At 44.2% G+C, this 26,936-nt stretch overlaps 1 protein-coding gene across 3 annotated transcripts in view; it reads left to right on the top strand.

Moving 5' to 3' along the window:
* Positions 1-21,805, top strand: part of ZC3HAV1 (zinc finger CCCH-type containing, antiviral 1) — a 60,068-nt gene extending 38,263 nt beyond the window's left edge. For 2 of the 3 annotated variants that reach the window (XM_035021197.1, XM_035021196.1), the window contains 6 exons: positions 1,507-1,627; positions 5,798-5,900; positions 7,943-8,024; positions 8,636-8,766; positions 9,163-9,296; positions 17,906-21,805. In XM_035021197.1, the coding sequence (XP_034877088.1) occupies positions 1,507-1,627; positions 5,798-5,900; positions 7,943-8,024; positions 8,636-8,766; positions 9,163-9,296; positions 17,906-18,171 (837 nt within the window). In that variant the 3' untranslated portion in view covers positions 18,172-21,805. The remainder of the gene's footprint in view (positions 1-1,506; positions 1,628-5,797; positions 5,901-7,942; positions 8,025-8,635; positions 8,767-9,162; positions 9,297-17,905) is intronic. The other variant, XM_035021198.1, reaches the window with a different exon arrangement.
* Positions 21,806-26,936: the final 5,131 nt, after the last annotated feature.

Genomic DNA, 26,936 nt, shown 5'->3' with positions numbered 1-26,936 from the left:
GGGGGGGGGGGGGGGGGGGGGGGGGGGGGGGGGGGGGGGGGGGTGGGCACAGCTGAAAGCTGCAGAGCCAGCAGTGTCTTTAAAGGGACGGGGAGCCCTTCCCTGCCACTGGCTGGGAATTTGCTGTCATTAGCTCTTCCATTTAGATCATAAGGAACAAGTGTCTCTTCACCATTAAATATTGGGAACTCCTGCTGTTAGGGCTTACATCGGGTCTGCCCTGGTCTGCCACCCCTGCATAGGGTGTAGACAGTGGAATGGTGGCCAGCTTGTCTCCTTGCTAGAATCAACACACTTGGGGCGCCTGGGTGGCTCAGTTGGTTAAGCGACTGCCTTCGGCTCAGGTCATGATCCTGGAGTCCTGGGATCGAGTCCCACATCGGGCTCCCTGCTCAGCAGGGAGTCTGCTTCTCCCTCTGACCCTCCCCCCTCTCATGCTCTCTCTATCTCATTCTCTCTCTCAAATAAATAAATAAAATTAAAAAAAAAAAAAAGAATCAACACACTTCTCTTTACCCACCCGTTCTGAGGTTCAGGCCCTTCATGCAGGCCTTGAGGCCAGAGATTCCATCTTTACATGTTGGGGGCGGTATTCCTTGCCTCTTTCATTACAGCCCCAGGGAGTGGCAAATCCAAGCGCTTTTTCAGTGTTGTCCCATTGGGACATGGGACCCCAGGGTCCCATTTCATTTGCATACGTGGTTCAGGGCAGCGGAGAAGGGGGAGGTCATTTACATTTGGACCACAGTACGCCCATTGGAGCTTCCCTGCCTTTTACAACAGCTCGAAACTGCTTTCTCACACGTGATGGGCTAAAAACAGCTATGCTGTTCTACTTCATGCCCGAGTGTTGGATTCTGTTAGGGAGGGCAGACGTGATTTCTGTACCATGGGTATAAGTGGCTCTGTACGCTTGGGTCTTATTTTACAGAAGGTGTAAAAAGGACATTGCAAAGAGCTCCATTTTTCGGGCACCCACAAGCGTATGGTCCATTTCTGCAAGGTAGACTGTTCTCCTCTAACCCCGTGATGGGGACGCCACAAGATGGTGTGACGCGGCCCCAACCCGGCGGCCTTTACGGTCTGGTTTGGGAGGCAAGATTCGTTCCTTTGAAATCCCATGGCTAAAATACAGTTTTATAAGATATAATGGTAGAGGTTTCTTTTTTCTTTTTTTTTTTTCATAGTGCTTTTTTTTTTTAATTCTTATGTTAATCCCCATACATTACATCATTAGTTTTAGATGAAGTGTTCCATGATTCATTCTTTGTGTATAACACCCAGTGCTCCATGCAGAACGTGCCCTCTTTAATACCCACCACCAGGCTAACCCATCCTCCCACCCCCCTCCCCTCTAGAACCCTCAGTTTGTTTCTCAGAGTCCATCGTCTCTCATGGTTCATCTCCCCCCCTGATTTCCCCATGGTAGAGGTTTCTTAAAAGCCTACCCTGAGTGTCTTTACCTTTTGTTTCAGTTTTTTGTTTTTGTTTTTGTTTTTTAATTAGACTGGTGATCAGCAGGCTTTAAGCATCAACTCTTCCTACCTGGAGTCCATCTTTCTACGCCACCCAGTGGGCATCGTGCCGTTTCAGGCGGGTTCACGGAGCTATGAGCTGAGTTTTGTGGGTAAGACTTTGCGTTTGGCAGTGGTGCCCATTGTTCGGATCTGGCATGCGGTGTCCACGTGGGGGTGGGAGCAGAGCGCAGGTGCATGTGCATGCTGTACCGAGGATCTGGGTGCTTTTCAGCAAGGCCCACGGTACGCTGGGGTGGGAGCCTGCGGCTGTCAGAAGGCCTGGGCCCAAGAACCTCGGCTCTGACAACATTAGAGACTTTGGGCCCACTGGTGCCTTCGGACTTGTAGAACCTTGCTGTTCCTTTTGGGCTTCATCATCTAGGTGGTTGGTTTTATCCATCACCTTTTCTAAAGACTTTGCCTTCCACCATGTTTATCTGAGCCACCATGGAAAGGCCTTCAGCTTAGCTTCTAGCAATCTGTTGTGCTTAGTAAGAAATCAGGGCAGGAACTGCCTTCCCTTTGAATGTACTGTCCCATCAGCTGCACCCCTGGGACACCTCCCTGCATATGGTCAGATGGTTGCTCTTTTGGGACCAGCCCTGCGGATGCTTTGAAAGAGGTAAAGACTTTCTCAGGTCCTTGACCTTCCAGGTGGTACCTGAGGTTTGGGCCCTGTACCAATTACTGTGTATTAAATAATACAGCTTTGGGGCGCCTGGGTGGCTCAGTCGTTAAGCGTCTGCCTTCGGCTCAGGTCATGATCCCAGGGTCCTGGGATGGAGTCCCACATCGGGCTCCCTGCTCAGCGGGAAGCCTGCTTCTCCCTCTCCCACTCCCCCTGCTTGTGTTCCTGCTCTCATTATCTCTCTTTATTTATTTATAAATAAATAAAATCTTTAAAAAATTATAGTTATGAAAACTGCACAGTAAGAGCAAAATTTAATATTGTTAAATGAAAAAGGCAAACTCTCAAATAGATGCTTTTGTGCCTTTCTCTTTAGGTGTTGTATTTCAAATGAAAAGATTTTTTTTTTCCCCCCAAATGAAAAGTTTTTTTAAAAAATTTAATATGCTTGGTAAATGCAACGATGTATGCATGTGGACCAAGACCAGAAGAGAATAGGTAGAAAACAGAAATCTCTTCTGTCAGGTGGCGAAATGAAGAATGTCTTAAATCGAAGATTTTTTTCCTTTGGGTATTATTCTCTTGTTTTGGCAATTTAAAAAGGTGTTGGAGAGAGGAGAACCGATAATGTATCTTGTTCCTGAATCTGGAGAAATTTGACCAGCAATTTTGTTCACTAGGTTCATAGAAACTAGTTCAGAGCAGTTTGTGGTGTTCTAGGTGATTTTTTCCTATTTCTTGTATTCTGACGTTCGTTAAACTAGTACTAGAGTGCAGGCTGTGTTGCCAGGCACTGTTCTAGGTGTGGGCAACAGGCGAAAGTGGTAACAGCTCTGGGGAAAATGGAGCAGTGTGATGAAGAAGCCAGAGAGTTGGAGGAGTCCCTAGGGGAGCATCTAGTTTTGTCCTGGGAGGAACCTTTGGAAGGAAGGGAGCAGCCGTGCACATGGGAAGGAGGGGCCCCCAAGAGAGGGAGGGGCTGGTGACAAGAGTGTGAACTGCAGACAAGCTGGAGGTTTCAAAGAACAGTGAGAAGGTCTGTAAGAGATGAGAGCCGCAAGAAGGTTTGGAGCAGAGTTGTGGCACCATCTCATTTTTTTTTTTTAAGATTTTATTTATTTATTTATTCATGAGAGACAGAGAGAGAGAGAGAGGCAGAGGGAGAAGCAGGCTTCCCGCGGAGCAGGGAGCCCGATGCGGGACTCGATCCCAGGACCCTGGGATCATGACCTGAGCCGAAGGCAGATGCTTAACAACTGAGCCACCCAGGCACCCCTCATTTTTTTTTTTAAGATATATTTATTTATGGGCGCCTGGGTGGCTCAGTTGGTTAGGCGACTGCCTTCGGCTCAGGTCATGATCCTGGAGTCCCTGGATCGAGTCCCACGTCGGGCTTCCTGCTCGGCAGGGAGTCTGCTTCTCCCTCTGACCCTCCCCCCTCTCATGTGCTCTCTCTCACTCTCTCTCTCTCAAATAAATAAATAAAATCTTTAAAAAAAAAAGATATATTTATTTATTTTGGGGGTGTGTGCACACGCATGAGTGGGGGAAGGGCAGAGAGGGTCAAACAGAGGGAGAGGGAGTAGAGCAGACTCCCCACTGAGACTGGAGCCAGACTGGGGCTTGATCTCATAACCCTGAGATCATGACCTGAGCCGAAATCAAGAGTCTGACGCTTGGGCGCCTGGGTGGCTCAGATGGTTAAGCGTCTGCCTTCGGCTCAGGTCATGGTCCCAGAGTCCTGGGATTGAGTCCCGCATCGGGCTCCCCGCTCCGTGGGAAGTCTGCTTCTCCCTCTGCCTCTCTCTCTCTCTCTCTCATGAATAAATAAATAAAATCTTTAAAAAAAAAAAAAGAGTCTGACGCTTAACCGGCTGAGCCACCCAGGATCCCCACACCATCTCATGTTATCTTTTTATTGTTTATGATTGTTTCACTTTGCAACAACTATACTGAAGCATAATGGCTTCAATAAAATGCATCCTTTTTTTTTTTTTAAGATTTTATTTGAGAGAGAGAGAGAGAGAGAGAGAGAGAGAGCACAGCCAGGGGGAGGGGCAGAGGGAGCAGACTAATGAAGCAGACTCTCCGCTGAGCAGAAGCCCAACGTGGGGCTCAATCCCAGGACCCCGGGATCATGACCTGAGCCGAAGGCAGACGGCTTAACCGACTGAGCCACCCAGGTGCCCCAAAATGCATCCATTTTGAGTGTGCAGTTGGATGAGCGCTGACATATGCATGCAACTGCTATCCTGATCAAGATCTAGAACATTCCCAGCAGTCCAAAAAGTTTCCTCATGCCGCTTTGCAGTTGGTCTCTGCCCACCCCCATTTGCTCTGTCGCTATAGATTAGTCGTATCTATTCTAGAACATCATATAAAGAGCCCCTTGTGGTATGTACTCTGCATGTGGCTGACTTCTTTCACTCAATGTTTTTTAGACCCATCTATGTTGTTGCATGTGCAGGAGTTCTTCCCTTTTCAATGCTGAGTAATACTTCATTGTAAGGCTATACCATGGTTTGTTTTTATCCATTCACACTTAGTGAGTATTTTGGTTGTTTTCACTTTCGGTTATTAGAATAATGCTACTAGGATCATGTAAGTGAAAGTCTTTGTGTGGATGTAAGTTTTCTTTTCTCTCGGGTAAATATAAAGGAGTGGGATTGCTAGATCACGTAGGTACTATATGTTTAACTTTATAAGAAACTGATACTTTCACTAGCAAGGTAAGAGGATTTACTTTTTTTTTTTTTTTAAGCTTTTATTTATTTATTTGAGAGAACGAGAGGGAGCACCAGTGCGTGCGTGAGGGGACAGGCAGGGGAGGAGGGAGAGAGAATCCCAGGCAGATTCCCCGCTGAGTGCAGAGCCCGATGCAGAGCCCAATCCCACCGCCCTGGGATCACAATCTGAGCCCAAACCAAGAGTCAGATGCTCAACTGCCTGAGCTACCCAGGCGCCCCAGATGATTTTCTTTTTAAAGAGCTCCCTCTGACTGCAACTTGGACCTGGGTCTACAAGATGCATGAATTGAAAATGACATTTCACACTTGATACAGAAAAATCCTTCAAGATATAGCTACCACATTCTAACCTATACTCATGGTTGCCTGGTTTAGGACAGCTTACCTGGATGATGTCTTGTTATCTGGCTGCCCTAGTCCTTCCCTTTACTATCTGACTTTGATTTACAGATTCGACTAATTGCTGACTGCTCATCTCATTGCCTCTTTGTTTTCTGGGTCTTATCATAAGGGCAGTGAAGGATACAGGTTTTTTGTTTTGTTTTGTTTTTTAAAGATTTTATTTATTTATTTGACAGAGACACAGTGAGAGAGGGAACACAAGCAGGGGGAGAGGGAGAAGCAGGCTTCCTGCCTAGCAGGGAGCCTGGTGTGGGGCTCGATCCCAGGACTCTGGGATCACGACCCGAGCCGAAGGCAGACGCTTAACCACTGAGCCACCCGGGTGCCCCAGGATACAGGTTTTTAATCATGAGCCATTCCCATCTGAAAGGATTTTCTCTGTTCATACATGTTACAGTTCAGTCGTGAATATTTGCTGTGTGACTAGCCTATGAAAAATAACAGGACATCATTTTCTAGGACTAATTCTTGGTTCTTGTTTGTTTTCCTTTTTCTCTCTAAAGGCATGATTCAAACAAATGTAGCTTCCAAGACCCAAAAGGATGTTGTCAGAAGGCCAACATTTATGTCTTACAAGGCTGTGGAGCAGATTAAAAGTGGGCTCAGGTAAGTGTTCGGAAACACTGGCTATCGGCAGATGTTTGAAATGGTCACCCATTGATCTCACCAGTTTACTCATGAATCTGTGTTCTTGAAATCTTCCTGCTTTCATTACACAGTGGTTTCCTTTCGCATCATCTGTGCTCATGAAGCAGTACAGTGTGCCCGTAGGGGTAGACGAGCAGGAAATCCAGCTCCCTCTGACTCCCAGGGGACTTCGGGCAAGCCTCCCATACCTGGGCCTCAGCTCCTTCACTGTGAATGGCTGGCCTGATGGGCTGAGCCTCGGAAATAATCAAGTGCACGGTTAAAGGGGTTTTGTTTTGCTGTGGGTTCTTCTGTGTGTCTTCAGTTTTGCTGAGTGGATTTACAGAAGGGAGGCTGCTGAGAAAGAAATGGAAGAAGAGAGGGATGTGTTAGCTGCCTGAGGGAGGAGATTTGGACAATGATACAGTTGATAAAAGGGGATTGGTTAAAGATTTTATTTATTTATTTGACAGAGAGAGACACAGCGAGAGAGGGAACACAAGCAGGGGGAGTGGGAGAGGGAGAAGCAGGCTCCCCGCAGAGCAGGGAGCCCGATGCGGGACTCCATCCCAGGACCCTGGGATCATCATGACCTGAGCCAAAGGCAGTCGCCCAACCGACTGAGCCACCCAGGCGCCCAAAAGGGGATTGTTTAAAGGAAATTTTGCTGTGGGGGATTCAGTGTCACTCCTCTGTCTCCTCATGAAAACTCAGAAAAATCTACATTGTTCATGAATGGTTGTGGAGATGGGTTTTTCCCCCCTCCAGGTGATAATAAGGTTACATAAAACAGATTTCAAGGTGGGTGTAAAATCAAGCATGACATTTTTCTAGTTGATTTATATAAATTTTTATCCAAACAAGGTATGTACATTGCATTTGGTGGATTTGTCCCTTAAGCCTCTTAATCTATTACATTTCCCCTCCTCTACTTTTTTTTTTTTTTAAGAAATTAGGTGATTTGTCCTTACAGAATTTCCCAAATTCAAAATGTATCAAATTGTATGCCCTGTATGCCCATCTGATAAGTAATTTCTGCGAGTTGCTGGTTCGATTTAGAGGCTTGATTAGATTCAGGTTCCATTTTTGGTCAAGAAAACTATAGAAGTGGTACTTTGTGCTTCCTGCCACGTCGTAATAAGAGGTACATAACGTCTAGTTGTCCTATTCTTAGTGATGAAGATGAGCCAGGGGGTGCTGGTCGGTCGAGTCTGACCCCTCTGTTCCAACATCTGATCTTTCACTGGATAGTTATCGTAGCTATTGGGGGTCATTGTTTCAATCCATTATTTCATTAGGGGTTAAAAAATGGTGGTTTTCTAATTCTGTCAATTCTGCAATTAATAGCTGTGAATTGTCTATAAAGAAGACTTTTTCCTCCTGGGGGAACTATACTCTGAAATATAGTTCCTACAGGAAGGACAGCAGAATTCTTCCCCTGTGCCTCAGTGTACCTCTCCCTGTGCCTCAGTGTTCATTGTTTCACAAAGATGCCGTAAGATATCTTAATGCTCACGTATTAGGTCCTCTGAAGGTTGAGCAGGAATCTAAAAAAGGAATGAATGCTTTTGCATTTTATTTATTTATTTTTTTAAAGATTTTATTTATTTTTTTGACAGAGAGACAGTGAGAGAGGGAACACAAGTGGGGGTGGGGAGTGGCAGAGGGAGAAGCAGGCTCCCCACCGAGCAGGGAGCCCGATGCGGGGCTTGATCCCAGGACCCTGGGACCATGACCTGAGCCGAAGGCCTACGCTTAACGACTGAGCCACCTAGGCGCCCCTGCTTTTGCATTTTAAATCAATGGGAAAATCACATTAATTTACCAAATTATGAATAATGACTATTTTTTTTAAAGCATGATTACTAGTACATCTATACCAGGACTATGCAGGAATATAATCCAAAATAAAATACAAAGAAAAAATTCTCTGGGAAACCTGGGCTTCGTGGCTGGAACTTTGGGACAGAACTCGGGCATATGGAACAGGGAACGAAGTGAAGTCTTTCTCTTCTCTGTAGCTGTCAGCCAGCGCAGACCCCGCCAGACCCTCTATCGTCGACATTGCTTCCTCAGTGGGACTTTGGCTCGAGTGAATATGAGGTACTTGGTTTTTGCTTTTTGGTGTGTAAATTGTTTAAAGTGGGGGGGAAAGTACTTAGCTGTAAATGTGTGTATTTGTTTGGATGAAAGGATGAATGGTTTCCGTAAAACTCTTGGGTCAAGATTCGGTGGCATCCAAATGGTAACTGTGTTGGCTTCCCAGAGAGCAGCTGTTCTCCACAGGGCACCTCATCATCCAGCCGCGCACACGCACACTGCCTCACCCCCTCACTTAACTTGGATGGGGCAAGACTCTAGGTCACTTAGCTTCCACATCATGCTCCAGCGTTGGGGGCAGGCCTCTCTGCTTGGGTGCCTTGCTCTAGCTTTAGGCAAAGGAACTCACCAGGTCACTAGAGTAAATCCGACACCTCCGGGGGCGTCCCTTTGCCTTTAAGCATAATGCTAGCCCTAAGTCAGCCTGCACAGAGGGACTCGGTGCCAACTAGTTCATCACTAAAAGGAACCTCCAGATGTGGAAACCCAAAGCCAGCTTATGGTAAGCCAGGCCTGGCAAGGATACCCCGTGGCATAGGGGGCCGCACGTGTGGACATAATCATGCTTTAAACGTCTCCTGCTTCACATTATACATATTTTTCAAATTTTTTAGTTGTTAGAGATCGATAATCGGTGTCCGGAATATACCATGATAAGTGAATATTTTAAAACTTCCATGAAAAATTTCAAGATTGAAAAGATAAAGAAGATCAAGAACACAAAGCTCTTGAATACTTTTGAAAGGTTGGTGGCCACATTCTCAGGTTTTTTGTTTTGTTTTGTTTTGTTTTTAACGTAAAGTTTGAAAGGATTAGTTAAGGGCTAATATACTTTACAACCTATTCGCTGGTTTATTTTATAGTCAAGAGTTTCTTCAGTGTCTGGTTGTTTTTTTCATTTTGTAAATTCGAACTTCTCTCTTTCAACTCCAGTTTTACGACTCTCTGATTTAATGTGTCTATCATTTAAAAGTTCTCACAAATTCACTTTTCTGTGTCTGGTGCATTCATGTTAGAAGCTCCATTCTGAAAATGGGTGGAATCCAATTTTAAGATGATTAGACTTTATTGGGATTAATGTCATTAACCATAGTGGGAGAGGAATGCTCTGGTTGTTAAGGCTCACATTTTTCTCTATTAGGAAAAAATTGAAGATGAACAACAGAACGGAAAAAACTCTGTTTTATGCAACAAGCCGCATCCATGTGGAGTCTATCTGTAAGAATAATTTTGACTGGATCTTACATGGAACTGGTGAAACCAAATATGGAAAAGGTTTGTGCTGGAATAGAGAAACCTGAATGGTAGAGTCATAACTCAGGCTCTATTACGAGTATAAGCCATGATTTGGTACTAACCAGCATGTGCGGGCTTTTGCTTGCATGGAGAATTAAGCTCATGTTAACCTTAACTGCCCAAATTAGAGGGGTACATTGATTTGGGACTTGATTGCTGTAACATAGCCCTGCTCCCGTCTTGGGTTTTTTGGGAGGTGGATGGATGGAAGGGTCTCATACATGTTTGCAACCTCTTTTACCTGTTGGCTACATTGTCTACCATTACTATTCACTTCTACCTATGGCTCTTCCTGACTTAAGTCCAACCCTGCGAAGCTGCTATAAGTGGCCTGCCATTGCCACTGATGGGTTCTTTTTTCTCTCTTTTTTTTTTTTTTAAGGTTTTATTTATTTGAGAGAGAGAGAGCAAGAAAGAGAGCAGGAGTGGGGGGAGGGGGGGAGGGAGAGGGAGAAGCAGGCTTCCCACTGAGAAGGAGCCCGATGCGGGGCTCGATCCCAGGACCCGGGGATCATGACCTGAGCCGAAGGCAGACGCTTAATGACTGAGCCCCCCAGGCGCCCCCCTCTGCTCAGTTTTTAATAAGATTATTTTTTGGTGTTGGGTTGTACCTTCTATGTAAGTCTTAAAACAAGCAAATACAATGAATCACTCATCTTAAGAGAACAACTAATAGTATATCAAGTTTCAAAGTGGGCTCAACTCCTACAATGAAGATTAAATTCACACACACTGGGGAAAGCAAGGAACCCACCAGTCAGCCAAAAAATATTTTTGAGTGCCTTCTACACACTAGATACTGGGGGACGTAGCTGTGAACAAAGTAGACATGGGCCCCCACCAGAATTACTTCACATAATTAATCAAATGATTGCAACTGTGTAACTACTGTGGAGGGAGTGAACAGGTCCTATGGACACCTAACCTGGCTGGAGAGGTGTTCCCAAGGAAAGGCACAGGAGGGATCATCTACATCAGAGTCCCTGTGGAGAGTGAGCGACAAGTGGTGTAAGATATGGCGCCACAGGAAGAAGTTGAGACTTGACCCTGAGGGTAGGGGAAGCTAATGAAGGAGTTTAAGCTGGGGAATGACTTGATGAGAATTTCATGTGTATTAAGTTTAAATGCATCAGTAAAGGGGTGCCTGGCTGGCTCATTTGGAAGAGCATGCGACTCTTGATCTCAGGGTTGTGAGCTCAAGTCCCATGTTGGGTGTAGAGATTACTTAAGTAAATAAATAAACTTAAAAAAAAAAGCCTCACTGAAACTTACCTAGAAATGTTTGGAGAAAGCCGGATGACCACCTTGTCTCTCTTATGTTAGAACTCAAAGGAATATTTATCGTAGAAAATGGAGATATGATACATACGTGTTCTTAGGTTTTGGCCCTAATTGGCTCTGGTGGTGACATGCATGGGCGTGTAGTCTGTTTTTCCTATACATGAAAGGGCACTGAAACCCTCTGAAATATATCCCGATAGTTTGATAGTGTTACTCACTTACTATCACTTTTCCTTTAACTTGATAAAAGAAGAGAGTTCCTAATAGCCAAGAAAACCCCCTGTGAGTGGTGTGGAACAAAGAGACAAAGATGGAGTCTGCAGTTCTCACAGATGGGCAAGGTGTCTGTTCAGGAACTGTGCCCCTTTTTCCCGTGTCACCCTCCCTTGAGAAGGTGGTGATCCTTCTACCCGGCCTGCCTCCTGTTACCCAGAGTTAGGAGGTATTTTTGTGTTGTTTGTATTTATTTTTCATCCCAACTTTCCCCTTGCATCACCCGTGATGGTATCAGTCCTGGCTAGATAGATGGGTATGAACCGTTGCGCCCATAATCTTAAAAAGTTCAGGCAGTTGTCCTAAAAGAGGCCAAGTGGTAGACCTCAGAGATACTGCTCCTCTCTGAGGGAAAACAAAGCCCCCCCTTTCACACACATGAAACTTCTCCCGTTAGGCTGTTACCTACATGCAAAAGCATGTGACTGTGTTAAGGAGACTATCAGGAGAGTAAAATGTGCCTGGAAAGATAGGAAGGCTCTGGGCTACCTTTTGATAAATTGGAGGCGGGAAGAGAGCATCTGATGGGAGAGTGAGGGTCAGAGGGGAAGACAGGGTAGTCGGAGAGTTGATAAGGGCCTGGAAGCAGGAGCCGACCCACTGAACAGTCTGCACTAAGGATAAGAACAACAGTTAGGTAAAAGCCACTCAACTTCACAGTCAGGGGAGATGATGAAAACTCCGATTTGGATAAAGAGTGGAAGCAAGGTGAAATTAGAAAAAGAAGCACATGCTTGGGGGCGGAGCTTCGCAAAGAAGGACCGGTCCTGGTTACCAATTGGATTCAAGAGGCCCGATGGGAGGCACAGAAGGCCGGGGAACATATTTGGGATCCAGGGTGCTGCAGGCATCGACATCTATAAAATCTCCCAAGATTCTGCAACCCAGGGACCGCCCAGTGGTTGGAAAGAAAGAAACAAAAGTGTTATTTTTGATTATATGAGTGTCTATGTAGAAAACCTAAAAGAATCTACGGAGAATGGGAATGGTGGTATTCTGCCCAGGAAGTGGGAAACGTGTTCTTGTGACTCCTGTCCGTCATCCCTGACGGCCCAGCATGGTGGGGCCCAGGATGCCTGAAGAACCCAGGCAGAGCCAGCTTGACCCCTGTGGACTCCTAACCTAGAAGAAGGTCCTTTCCCTGGTCTTATTCAGAGTTCTTTCTAGTTAACAAAGCCTATTTTTTGCAATGCATATCTAGATCCTATTTTGGTAATGAAAAGCTGACCATGATTCTTTCTCCTTAAAGATTCCTTCCAGTGATTCTTATTCTCTCTAAGGCAAAGAATATGTCTGGCTAAAATAAAAGATGGTTACATTTCAAGAATTGTAAAAAGAAAAGAAAAGCACAATATTATCCCATTATGTCAATTATACTAGATAAATGAAAAAAATGAATAAAGTGGATTACAACAAGACAGCATATTGTGAAGTCTAAATATGACCTCTAGGGCAAACAAAAGCTAGATAGGCAAAAAAACAAGACAGAACAAAACAAAACAGTTGGGAGAGGAGTGTTTATGAAGACCGGAGACTGACAAAGGCCAGGGAGGCTGTAGACAGCACAGGACATTTAAGGTCTAGTGGGAATGACAAAGGATAAAGCTGGAGCTGGGGGTTGGTATCCGATCCTGAAACATCTTGCAAGCCTCTCTCTCTCCCTCTCTCCCCCGCCCCAGCTTGTGCTCGTTCTCTTTCCTCTCTCTCTAAAATAAATAAATTTTAATTTAAGATTTTATTTATTTATTAGAGAGAGAGAACACAAGCAGGGGGAGTGGCAGGCAGAGGGAGAAGCAGGCTCCCCACTGAGCAAGGAGCCCGATGTGGGGTTCCATCTCAGGACCCCGGGATCAGGACCTGAGTCAAAGGCAGACGCTTAACCGACTGAGCAACCCAGGCGCCCCATAAATAAATCTTTTAAAAAATAGCTGAATAATCAAATCAGTACTGAGACTTTATTACAAAATAAAAAAAATAATTTAACATATATAAAAGTAACTCAGTGCCATTAAAATATGCACAACTATCTCTGAATGTTCCAAGTAGGTTTTATGGCTTTTATCAAGCAATAAAAATGCACACTCAAGAAAAATACGGATGAAATTTTTGTCTATTGATTTTATTCCATTTGCTATAAGTCAAATATATTTTTACCAGTAACTCCATACTATTTATTTGACACCTTTTCCATGCATAACTGCAGTTCACTTATTTGGAAAGATTCACTTTCTGAAAGATAACTTGGAATTGGAAAGAGTGAACAACTGTGTTATGAGTAGCCTAAGTTGTTGTCATAAAATTCTTGTATGGAAGATTGTGTATGTTTTTTCTTGGGAGCTTCTCAGAATCATTTAGTCTTATTTCAAAACAGTGGTGGTTTTTTTTTTTTCCCTCAGCCCAGCAAATGTGGAGTGGGAGTAAAGAGGCGCTAGAAGTGGGCAGCAAGAAGAAAATTAGCAGTTTTAGGTGGAGAATGAGAGAGGAAATGATCTGTAAGACACAAACACAACTTAACATTTTTTTTAAAGATTTTATTTTATTTATTTTTTATTTATTTGAGAGAGAGAATGAGAGAGAGAGAGCATGAGAGGGGGGAGGGTCAGAGGGAGAAGCAGACTCCCTGCCGAGCAGGGAGCCCGATGCGGGACTCGATCCCGGGACTCCAGGATCATGACCTGAGCCGAAGGCAGTCGCTTAACCAACTGAGCCACCCAGGCGCCCACAACTTAACATTTTTCTTTCATGCTGTGTATAGACCATTAGTATAGGAGTAAATGGCTCTGTCCCCCTTAGTAACTCAAGAGGGCATCCCTATGTTGTAACACCAGATACCAGAATTAATATGTACATCTGATGCATCAGGAAAAGAAAGGGCAGAATGACTTGTTCTATTTTTTAAATCAGAGAAATGTATATGTTTTAGAAAGATTTCCTTACAAAATAGCTTAAATTGTTTAGAAGTTCCAGAAATTGACTTATGAGGAATGGCTCTTTGCAGATACTTAAAAATGACTTATGACTGTTCTAGGATGCGCAGAGATGGGTAGTGTGATACAGAGTTTGTGTGATAGAGAGTTTGTAGAGGGTGACTGTCAAAAGAGAGATAATAAAAATAAAGAAGGCACAGGGGCGCCTGGGTGGTTCCATCAGTGAAGCGTCTGACTTCAACTCGGGTCATGATCTCGAGGTTCTGGGATCGAGCCCCGAGTCAGGCTCCCTGCACAGTGGGAAGTCGGCTTCTCCCTCTCCCTCTCCCTCTCCGTCTGCCCCTCCCAACTTGTGCATGCTCTCGCTCATTAATAAATAAATAAATAAATAAAATCTTTAAATAAAACTAAAATAAAGAAGGCACAGCCTCTATCCTCAGGGGATAGCAGATTAGTATAGAATGCATCTGTAGTTGGTTAACTGGTAAAACTGAGGAGCTGGAACTGGCTAGGGAGGAGGGTCTTTGGCAATGAGGGAGGTGGGAGTGGGTGGCCCAATAGAATTGTGGTGGGATGATGATTGTCATTTGTGTCCTTGGTCATTTTCCAATTATCTACTGGCCTACTTTATAAGATTATAAAAAGATCCATATGGACACTTAAAAAAAATTTTTTTTTAAGATTTATTTGTTTATGGGCTCCTGGGTGGCTCAGTTGGTTAAGCGACTGCCTTCGGCTCAGGTCATGATCCTGGAGTCCTGGGATCGAGTCCCGCATCGGGCTCCCTGCTCAGCGGGAAGCCTGCTTCTCCCTCTCCCGCTCCCCCCTCTTGTGCGTGCTCTCTCTCTCTCATTCTCTCTCTCAAATAAATAAATAAAATATTTTTTAAAAATGACTTATTTGTTTACTTGAGAGAGAGAGAGAGAGTGAGGGCGAGCACACAGAGGGAGAGGGAGAAGCAGACTTCCCGCTGAGCAGGGAGCCCGATATGGGGCTCGATCCCAGGACCCTGGGATCATGACCTGAACTGAAGGCAGATGCTTAACCGACTGAGCCACCCAGGCGCCCCTGGATACTGTCTTTTAAATATAAGCTTGTTGTGGTCACACATCAGTAAAAAAAGAAAGATAAAAATACAACAGGAAAAAAAGATATGGAAAAGCAGTTCCAAGAAAGAGCATATAAAATATGCCAATAAGCATATGAGAAGATGCTTAATGCCGCTAGTATTAAAAGAAATGCATATTAAAATCAGATTTTTTTTGTACTTTGTATTGACAAAAATTAAAAGGATAGTTGATATCCAATGTTGGCAAGGTTTGGAGAAATGGGACTTTCTCCATTGCTGGTAAAATCTTTAGACTGCTTCTGGAGGGCAATTTGTAATATCTGTCAAAATGCAATATGCTCATGTCCTTTGACTCAGCCATTATAGTTTTGCAATCTGTTCTATAGAAATACTTATACAGGCTCTCAAAGGTATATTTACTAGGATGTTTTAAAAGTATTTATTTAGACGTGTTCTTGGTCATAGAAAAAAATAAAAGCCACATACATCTTAATCAATACAAGAGTAGTTAAATTATGATACCTCCATACAATGGAATCCTGTGCAGCCACTAAAAAGAATGAGGTGGGGTTAAATGGGGTGACAGCAAAATTTCTAGGACTAGAGTGTGAAGAAATGCAGAACAGTTCATTCAGTATAATCTTTTTTTTTTTTTAAAGATTTTATTTATTTGAGAGAGAATGAGAGACAGAGAGCACGAGAGGGGAGAGGGTCAGAGGGAGAAGCAGAACCCCCGCTGAGCGGGGAGCCCGATGCGGGACTCGATCCTGGGACTCCAGGATCATGACCTGAGCCGAAGGCAGTCGCCTAACCAACTGAGCCACCCAGGCGCCCTCTTTTTTTTTTTTTAATTTTTATTTATTTATTTATTCATGAAAGTCAGAGAGAGAGAGAGGCAGAGGGAGAAGCAGGCTCCCCGCCGAGCAGGGAGCCCGATGCGGGACTCGAACCCAGGACCATGGGATCGTGACCTGAGCTGAAGGCAGACGCTTAACCAACTGAGCCACCCAGGCGCCCTTAGAAGCAGGCAGATGGAGAGGGAGAAGCAGGCTCCCCGCAGAGCAGGGAGCCCAATGCGGGACTCGATCCCAGGACCCTGGGATCATGACCTGAGCCAAAGGCAGACGCTTAACCGTCTGAGCCACCCAGGCGCCCCTCAGTATAATCTTCTTAATGAACAAATAAAAGAACATCAAGCTGTACCAGAGTAAATGTGTTATATATGTACGTAAATGCCTAGAAACAGGTGAGAGAATCCCCATCGAGTCAGTGACTGTTTGGGAGGGACAGTGGGTCGGGAAATGGTAGGTCAGCATAGGTGGACTTTCATTTCTTATTCCAAATATAGTTGAACATCATTTACTCAGAATATCCATTATCTGACCTATTTAGGATAAGCAGTATTTCTGGAATTCAAACACCTAAATTATAAAAAAAATAATAATAAAAAATAAATAAGATAAATGAAAAAATATTAAGCACTTGTTACCATAAATAAAATGAATTCCTTTTACTAATTAACTTTTGCATACAAAATCAGAATTTTCAAAGATATATATACACATTTCTTTTATTTTTTTAATTTTTTTTTTTTTTTAAGATTTTATTTATTTGCGAGACAGAGAATGAGAGACAGAGAACATGAGAGGGAGGAGGGTCAGAGGGAGAAGCAGACTCCCTGCCGAGCAGGGAGCCCAATGAGGGACTCGATCCCGGGACTCCAGGATCATGACCTGAGCCGAAGGCAGTCGCTTAACCAACTGAGCCACCCAGGCACCCTATTTTTTTAATTTAAAAAAAAATTTTATTTAGCGCGAGCAGTGGGGGAGGGTCAAAGGGAGAGGGAGAAAGAATCTCAAGCGGACTCCCCACTGAGCACTGAGCCTGACATGGGGCTTGGTCCCATGATCTTGAGATCATGAGCCTAATCAAGGGTCAGATGCTTAACTGACTGAGCCACCCAGGCACCCCCACAGTTCTTTTAAAAAGACAGAGAAAACTGGGGCACTGGGCTGCTCAGTCAGTTAAGCAGCTAACTTCAGCTCTGGTCATGATCTCAGGGTCCTGGGATAGAGCCTCGTGTCAGGCTCCCCACTCAGCAGGAGTCTGCTTCTCCCTTTCCCTCTGCACGCACCCCCCGACCCCATGCTGTCTCTCTCAAATAAATAAATAAAATCTTTAAAAAAAGAGAGAGAGAAAAGTATCTGGCAATGACAAAAATTAAAATAAGAAATTTTAATTTGTCAGGAGATCACTGTTGATCTGCTGTGTAGAGAAACCTCAGTGATGCAGAGGTGCCTGGATGGCTCAGTCAGTGGAGCCTCCGTCTCTTGATTTAAGCTCAGGTCATGATCTCGGGGTTGTGAGATGAAGCCCTGCCTCAGGCTCCGCACTGAGAGTGGAGTCCTGCTTGGGATTCTCTCCCTCCCCCTGCCCCTCCCCTGCCGCACACACGCATGCGCGCTCTGTCTCTCTCTCTCTCTCTCAAATAAAGTGTAAAAAAAAAAGAGACCTCAGTGATGCAGAAGTTGCTTTATGGTTGAGGAGGACGATAGATGAACTGTTTTGGAAAGGTCTACCAGGGTCAGTTGCTTGCTGGTACTACACCCCCCTCTTTCACATTTTCTAGGACCTTCCCATTGGTAGTAAATGACCTTTGTTCCTTAAAATGTACACATTAGAAAAAGGCCTCTGCTGGAGTATCGTTGGTTCATCAAGTTACAATTCAGCTCACCCTGCAGGATTTGCATGACTTGGGCTGCTGTGAGATCCCCACTTGGTTACTGTCCCTGTGGCTCACACCATCCCTGGGGGCCCCTGCACAGTAGCAAGTGTTTCTGTTAGTTCAGTAGGGTTATATACTGGATTCGAAGAAACATTTTTTTCAGTACAAAGGAAAGTTTATCAGTATCAGTAAGGTGTTGCTGACACATGCTTAGGGGACGCTTATCATCTGATGGTATGTAAATAATCTTACAAACTACGTGCCTTCTTTCATAATAATTCTTTACCCTTTCTCTTTTTCTGATGATTTCTAGGAATTTACTTCACAAAAGATGCCATCCATTCCCATAAAAATTGCCAGGGTGATACCAAAAACATCGTCATGTTTGTAGCTCGAGTCCTGGTTGGAGATTTTACTCAAGGAGAAATGGCAAGCACCGGCCCTCCCCCACCACCGTATGACAGCTATGTGGATATAAGGCTGAATCCCTCCGTTTTTGTCATCTTCGAGAAAAATCAGATTTACCCAGAATATGTGATTGAATATACTGAACTAGACAAACCCTGCGTGATTAGTTAGGAGTGATGAATACAGAGTCATAAAGGAGGCCATCACCCTTCTGTTCACTTACTGAGCCAGATTGCCCCACATAGTACATTTTTACATTTCTCATCTAGTTATCAAATGCCTTAGATCAGTGGTTCCCAAACTTTGCTACACAACTGAATCGTCTGGGAAGCTTTTTAACAAGTCCAATGTTCAGATGGCATCCCGTGCCAACTAAATCACCGTCTCTGGTGTGAGAGCTCGGCAGTGGTACTTTTTTTAAATCCCAAGGATTCGAATGTGTCATAGAGCTTGGGAACCACTGGCTTAGATATAACTGAGAAAGACGGATTTCTAAAACATCTGTAACTGCCAACAAGTTTCTCTCCCGGCTACTCTTCGTTTACTGTAGGACATGGTTAAATTTTGGTTAAATTGAAAGAAAATTAATTTGGGCAATTTGAGAGAAATCTAAAAATGCCTATGGAAGTAAGGACATAAGACCGTACCACCTTGGATAGAAGATTATGGAAAGTTGGAGGGGGGGAGGTTTAGGAAAATGCCGGGGCGGTGGGGAGGAGAGAAAAGGTAATTTAAATACCATTACAGATGTAACTGTACCGTACCTTCGTGGTAAAACTGAGTTGGGGCACACATTTCTTTATCTCTAACGTTTATTTAGGGGACCCCATCCAGGCTCGTTCTCTGGGATGCAATGAAAAGAGCCACAAACTGGCTCTTTATATCATTATGGCAGAGTAGACATTTATATTCTAATATATGATTATAGAGAAGGTTTTCAGGTTGGACTTTCAGGAAGTGTCTGTATTGTGGGGGGTCTGAGTTGTAGTAACCAGACTCATAGAAGCATGACTGATAAACCTGAGTGCTAGTGTAGTTGTTCGCTCTAACAGATGAGGATCGAGGAATTAGGAGCAAGGCCATCCCTACTAAAGGATAGGCCCCTTAAGGAGGCGAGATTTGTTTCCTGGTGAGCGCGGAACCAGAACAAAGAGAGCAATGCTTCAAACAGGTCTTACACCTGCAAGGGGCTTCTTTTTTTCCCTAAATATAACCGATTGTACGGAATTGAAGTACAATCAGTTTTTAAAGCAGATGAGGTTCCTGGACCAAGATTTCTTCCCTTATCATGAATCAGATATTTCCTTCCAGTTTTTCTTTTCAGCATTCTGTACCTACGTTCACCAGTTTCCTGTTGTGACTCCTGCCAGCAGACATGTTATCAAAGTTAATTAGCATTAGAGTTGATTTTATATTAGATTGTAGATCAGTACAAACATCTCCACAACCCCTTGGTTTAAAGGACTCCACCAGTAACAAATGTATAGAGATTTTTTTAGGGCAGGGTTATTTTCTGGTGGGCTTGTCACAAATAGTTACTCTTACTCGCTTTTTTTTTTTTTTATGGTAGCATGTTTTGGAGCTTTCATTTCCTGATCTTGGTTCTCACATTTTTAGAGATGCAATTTGTCCAAATCTGATTGCCCATTAGGCATCTCTACTTGGATATTTCACAGACACCTCTAAAGTAACATGTCCCCAGTGGAATTCTCAATCTGCCTCCTTCAAACGAATCACCTTCTCCCCTAGTATTCTCTATCCAGAAGTCATCCTTGACTTCTTCCTGTCCTTCTCCCAAGCTGTTCCCAAGTCCAGTTTTCCTTCTTAAATATTTCTTTGGCCCCTTCTGAGTTGTTCTTTACTTAGCAGTAAGAATGGTCATATTTTAACTTTTTTTTTTACGTAATCATCTTTAAAAACACAAATCTGATCATGCCTTTAGAATAAAGGTCAAAATCATTATTATGGCCCCACATGATTTCTCCCTCCCCTGCCCTCTATCATTTATTTTCTTCTACTGAAGCCACTCTGGCTTACTTTTAGTTCTTTGGTACACCTTTTCCCCTAGCTCAGTGGTTCTCAATGAGCATGCCTGCCTTTTTTTTTTTTTGACAAATACATTGTAACATCTGCTTTATTATCCTCAAAGTGCAATCCAGTAGTAATATACTCTACCTACACATGATTTCAGAAATAAATTTAAAATTAATTAAAATTAACATTAGCATAAAAGGAAAATAAAAGTTACATTACTTGGGCACGGCTATATTAGAAGACTTAATTAAGTAATCAGATGTTTACACCTACTTATAATGGGCAAATTTACAAGAAGGTAGAAGATAAAAATGGACTTTATACAAAGTATGGGAAAATGAAAAAGCAGGGATAGGAGTGGACCTTAGAATAAAAACTAGTGATGCATAACTTTTTTGAATATGATAGTACTTATAAGAGAAATATCGAAATAGCCTTAATTGAAATAAAGATACTATGCAAGAAAATCTACAGACCGTCAACATGGAGAAAATGAGGAAATATTCTATTTTTTGCAGACGAGCTGTAGGTCATACAGGAATGTCTAGTGAGACATTCAAAATTCGTGTAGGGTGCAGAATAGTTTCTTATTGTGAGGAACTGTCCAGTATGTTGCAAGATGTTCGGCATACTTGGCTCTCATATACTAAGTGCCAATAGCACCCTCTCCTCCCCCCAGTTATAGGGCGACCATGAACGCTATCAGAGCTACTCACCCTTTCCATAGCAGTCACATTTTTGTCACATCCCATTTGTTGGCCTGAGAGCACTCCTAGGTGATACAATCTACTTACATACAAGAATTTCTTTAAAAACCCATTTAACACCCCAACTCTGTTAAAATGGAAAAACAGAAAGAAAGAAATCTGTAATGAAACTAAAAGGATTTTCAGTATGTAAATGCTCAGGCATGACTATGCTATCTATCCGACATCATGAAGTAGATACTTACTCCTACTTACAGTGAACAGGTTTGAATTTCAGAGTCGTTCCGAGGCTACTTCTGATAAAGAAGTACAGGAAAATGAGAGGTATGGGTGACTCGAGGATGAAAATCAATGTTAGCGTGAGTCATACCAGACCACATACCTTCTCTGTATGTGGTAAGGGAAAGAGTGCAATTACCTTAACTGGTATAAGGATAACAGATTGTCTAAGAGGGAAAAATGAACAATATTCTCTCCGGCGAGCTGTAGGTCCTACATAAATGTCCAGCAGGACATTAAAGAAGCGAATAGCGTACAGAATAATTCGTCGTTGTGTGGGACTCACCCATCCACTGCAGGACATCCGTTCTCCCTGGCTGCCTCCACTCAATGCCAGTAATAGTTCTCACCGATTATGAAGCCAACAACCCATCCACTTCCAAAGTACCACAGTGAGAACCACTGACTTAGTTAATGTCTAGCATCCTCAGATTCGCTTACTTTTACCTCCGTAAGGAGTCCTTCTATGGAGTAGATGAGATGCTTGCTTCCCCAAACCCCGGTTTTTAAAAAACCGTGTGTCCTCCTTTGTTCATGTTTAGCATCTCTCCAACTTGCGGTTGTCTGCTTTCTGCATTAGAATGTAAGCTCCTCCAGGGCTGAGTCAACCCGTCTTGTTCACTGTACCGTACCTGTTACTTCGCTGGGGGTCTGATACGTGGGTACCTTGGATACATTGTGTTGAATAAAGTAAGCTCAGCTGTTTACATTCCAGCCGTTGAGTTGTATTTCTTCTTCCTCAAGCCTAATTTGAGACTATCCAATAAAGAGAAATATTAATTTTGCCCTGCTGTCTGAATTGACTGTATTTATTTCTAGGTATCTCCAAAAAAGGTAATCAGCGGCAGACACTAACTTATTCAGTGGGGGCTAGAGGATGTGTTTGCCCTTTCTGGCTTTTTCATTCCAGGACTTGATGACCAAAGAGCTTCAGTAAGAGGCAGGGTGGTGGTGATGGCACATCTTTTGTCTCAGGGCTTAAAGAAGGAGGGCTGAAAGCGTGAATATACCTTTCTTCCTTTGGTCCCAGGGGTGGGTACAGGGCCTGGCTGAAGCACAAAGGTTAAAAATATCCTATCAGTCCCTCCTTCAAAAGCCCTTCTCCACTCATTCTTTTTGAATCACAAAGCTTTGGATGGAAAGAAAGAGGAAGAAAATCCCTAGAGGGCAGCATAAATTTGATTCAAGTGGAGGTAAAACCCATTGGATTTGGATCTCGATGTAAATAACATACAGCCAATCCTTTGCTCTCGAAGCACCCATGTTCAAATACACAAAAATGCTAGCAAACCAAGCGTGGGCAGATTTGATTTTTTTCCCCAACTAGTTATTTGTTCTATTTGTTTATTGCCTTGTCATCAAAGGCTCCCCATTTTCCAGAATGTTTATTTGAGAAGATTCTATTTCAAGTTTTAATTTTTTGTTCTACGCTTGGGAAGGGTTGCCATTCGCTGGTTTCTGTGGTGGAAGGAGAGCTAGGGAGCAACTATTTCAGAGTCCTACCTTTCCTACTGTAAAGACAGCTACCGTAAAGGGCAATGCATGCTTGGTGCTAAATGCGTAATTAGAGCCACCGGGGCCATGTTGAAGGACGCAGCTGGGAAAGAGCAGGGGAGAACAGGTAGGTTCCATTTAGAATGTTATAACTGTAATGTTAGTGCAGGTCTTCGGAGTGACTTGTTCAAAAGCCTGTGCTAGATAAGTGTGCCTGGAGCGGTCAGCAGTTTGTTTGAGCTAGCTTCAGAATCTGAGTTGGAGGACATATCAGAACTCACAAGGAACTGCCTGAATCCTAAAAGCTCAACTCCTAAAATACCACTCCAGTCTCAGCCTTCTGTGTTTCTCTTTTCCATTCTCTTGTGAATCTTCTTGTCCTCTTCACCCATTTCCTGACGTCTCCCTGTGCTACCTGAAACTCTACATTCCCCTCTAGTCTGCTCTGGGAACTTCATTTTCCTCCCTTAACATGCATCACCGTGAAGCTCATTTATTCCCATACTTTAGTTATCACACTTCTGATTCCAGAATCTGTACCTCTGCTGAGGGGTCAAATAACTTACCCAAAGTTTCGTGGCTAATGAGTAACAGAACTAGCATTCCGAACCCCTGGAGTCTAGCTCCAGAACCTACGTATTAACCACACTGATAGGCTTCCTCTCTAAGGGAGCGGTCCCCACTCCTTCCCTCTGACTTCCCCCCTTCCCCCCTTCCCCCATTAACTCCTGCACATACTCCTGATCCCACCCCCACACCTCTCAGAGACTTGTAGCCTGCAGTTCTGCCTCCCCACTCAAGTCCGCCAGCTTCCTTCAAACATTCACTGTGGACAGCCCACCGAACACTCCTGGCCTAAGGTCTCTGTAACCTCTTTGTTTTTAACATCTTCGCTTCCAGGCATCCACATCCATTGCCCTACTGCTGTGAGAATTGCTGTAGAACTGTTCTTTCTGAAATTGTAAACTAATATATATCCTTCCTCTGCTGAGCCCTTTAGCTCTCTTGCACTCACATTTCCTACACCCGCTTTCTCTACACATGCAGCCCCTTCTGACCTCCACTTCCTTCCTTACCGACCCCCGAGCCCGTTCAGCACCTGACTGCTCTTTCAGTCAATACTTTCCATCACCCAGAACCTTTGACCTTACATCCCATCCGTTTGGCAAACCTAGCAGAGGATTCATCAAATTCTGTTTCTATAAACGAGTACTTTCATTTTTGTTAATTTATTTTTTAACATTGAGTACTTTTAGAATTAGCAGAGCAGTTTGGATTAATACCACTAGGCATGCCTGGTATTCAAATTTGGCAAAGCCCTCTGCCTGCCCACCTGGCCTCTCTGTCCACATTCCCCCATCTGCACGGTACAGCTGTGTTAAACCTCCACCAGCCTCCTCACGTGATTCCCCACCCATTCTCCATTAACAACACAAATGGCTATTGCATCTTTTCTACTTCATCTTAAGCCTACAAACTTGTCTTCTTATGTACTCATCCTTGCTTCTTTTTCTCTTGTCTAAATGGAAGAGGTATTTCTCCTGTCTGAGGTTTATTCTTCCAGTGTCCCGTCTCTCCCACTGCCTTAAGAAAATCACCCACTGAATTATCATTCTTCTCAGCCAAATTTTCAACTTTCCCCTCTTACTGGCTCTGTTCACTTGGCATATAACTGTGCTTGTCTCTCCTATAATAAAACACCACTCTCAATCTTATGTCTTCCTCTAATCATCATCATTACCTTACCTTTTCAAATAACTTATTTTTAAAAGCTGGACTTCCCCGTTCTTTTTTTCTCTTAGCCTACAGAAATCTGCCTTTTCTCATTATACCTCCGAAATAAACTTGCCTAGTTCATCAACACCCTTGCAGGGCAACTTCCTGCAGCATTTTATAATGCTGACCATCTTCTTCTTGAAACTTTCTCCTCTGTGTGTCCACAAATGACTCTCATTTTCCTCTACCCTCTCTTTATCGGTTTATGTCTTAGGCTGGCTTCCCTCAGAAGCAAACAGAAAAGGATTGAATGCAAGCAGCTTATTTGGGAGGTGATCCCAAGAAACACTGGTGGAGAAGTGGGGAGGTAAGAAAGGGAGAGGAAGGCAATAGAGGGCATGTTAATGAGCGGGTTTTAGCTGTGGGCAACTGGGGCTCGATGCCACTGAAGGGCCTCTGGGAGACAACCTTGAAGTTGTTCCACCTGAGAAATAATGCCCTGGGATATTTATCCACTATCTGGGAGGAAAAACTTCCCAGTGCAAATTTAACTGACTACAGGCAGATTAACAGGAGAAAGAAACCTCTAAATTCATCATATGCATCTGGAAATGAAGTGACTCCCTAATTGGTTAAAGATGGGGGTTTACATACTTAAATTAATAGCGGAGAGGAAGGGGAAGAAAAGGCTTCTGTGGGAAGAACAAATGGGTTTCGGGAGGAACAAACGAGATATGGAAGTTTGTGATAATGTTCATTTATGCAGGTGCCAGTGATCTCCATTTTATTTTTTTCTTCGTGACCATAAAACTTCTCCAGAGAGAGGATCTATGGCAGCCGCACTTCCAGAACTTTCTGCTTTTCATGAGATAAGGGAAGCTCCAAGCGGGCTTCTTCCTACATCTGTTGAATCTCAAATGTCTTTAGTTTAAAATAATCTTCATACCAACTCTGGGGGTCTGAGTGGGCCGCCACATCACTAGTCAAGGACTCTTCCTGGAGTGTTAATGCCTTGGAAATTCCAGCCTCCCTTAATTGCTGGAAAGCTTGCTCCTTCGGTGGGGAGAAAGACTTTAATGCAGAGAATCCAGGTGCAAATGCTGCGTGTCACAAGACATAGGCAAGGCATTACGAGCTACTTCCGGTTTCCTTCTGATTTTTCTCTTCCTCCCCTTGCCTCTTTAACGTTGCTATTCCTCAAGGTTCCGTTCTCTCACATTTGCTTTACGCACTCTCCATTTTGCTGGGTGCTCTTATCAACTCTTCACAGCTTCAATTACCTAATAATCTGATGTCACTCATCCCTATTCCCCTCATCTTTTGTCGGCCCTACACCCATGTATACAACTGCCTGCTGAGCATCTTACCTTGAATTGTCCACTGCAGACTCGACACAATAAAAACAGGTTATAGTCCCTCAAATCCTCTTCTGTGTTTCCTTATCTTGTCTTGCTTTTCTAGAAATCAATTCTTCTCATAGCTGCCAGGGATCTTTCTAAAACACCTCTGCTAAGTATGGCCAGGCACTGTTTTTTAAATTTGGGGACAGAGCAATGAACAAGACAAACCAGGTTCCTGCCTTTACTGCTTGAATTCCACAAATACATAAATAAAGAAGAAGGAAAACTATCAGTGGCAAGTTCCATTTAGAGACTGGCAAACTACTTTCATTGGGAGGTCCAGAGAGGTCTTGCTGAAGAGAAGACATTTAAGCTGAGATTAAAGACAGAAGGGAGACATCTAGAGCAGGGGGAAACACTCTGGGCAGAGGGATCCTGCCACTCCCAGCTGAAATTCCTTCAATGGCTTCCCAACGTCTTCAGTCAGCACGGAAGCTCAAATTTCTAAGCGTGGGGGAGAAGATGTGGCACCTGGCCAGGCAGTCGCCTTCCTCTTTAGCTTCTTTATGTTACATGACATCAACTCACTTCATCCTCAACCACCCTGTAAGACAGCTGCTCGAGTTCCTCCATTGGGTCTCACGTGCCTTTGTACCCTGTCGCTGCATTAGCAGGGGCTCAAAAGCTGTCCACGAAATGAGCAAGGTGTTGGGCAGAAAGGATGGCTGCTTAGTCAACAGGTCTAGACTGGTGTGGTCCAACAGAAACAAAGTGAGCCCCATAGGTGATTTAACATTTTCTCATAGCTACATTAGGAAAGTAAAAGAAACAGATGAAATTGTAAGGACATTTTATTTACATATCAACTGAGCATGATTAACGAAGTTATTCATGAGATCGTTTGCATTCTAAATCTTCGAAATCCAGGGTGTGTATCTCACGCTTACGTGTCGCATCTCAGGTCGAACTGGTCAACATTCCAAGGCCTCGACAGCCACATGCGGCTCGGGGACCTGAGTCTTTCCCTGTGCTGGGGCCGTCCAGCCGCGCCCCTTGTACCTCGTAACCTGTTTCATCTCTGCAGTCCTTACGGGCACCCCGGATCCTCTCCTTTGCTGGCGTGTCGCGGCTCCCCCACTATCCAAGGCTCTGCCGGCAACGCCCCCCCCCGCCCCCCGCCCCCCCGACCCGCGGCCCGGCACAGAGCAGGCGCTCGGTGAATACAGCCCCCGCCCGGGCCGCGCCCGGCGCTGCCCCGCAGGCCCCCGGGCCCCCCTCCGGCGCCGCCGCCGCCGCCGCCGCGCGCCCTGCCCCCCCCCCCCCCCCCCCCCCCCCGCCCCCGGCCCGGCCCGGCCCGGGAGCTCGC

This window comes from Mirounga leonina, unplaced genomic scaffold (genome assembly GCF_011800145.1).
Source record: "Mirounga leonina isolate KUSES-001 unplaced genomic scaffold, KU_Mleo_1.0 Mir_174, whole genome shotgun sequence".
NCBI lineage: Eukaryota > Metazoa > Chordata > Mammalia > Carnivora > Phocidae > Mirounga > Mirounga leonina.
The sequence above is the reverse complement of the archived record's forward strand: the minus strand, read 5'-3'. Positions and strand labels throughout refer to the sequence as shown.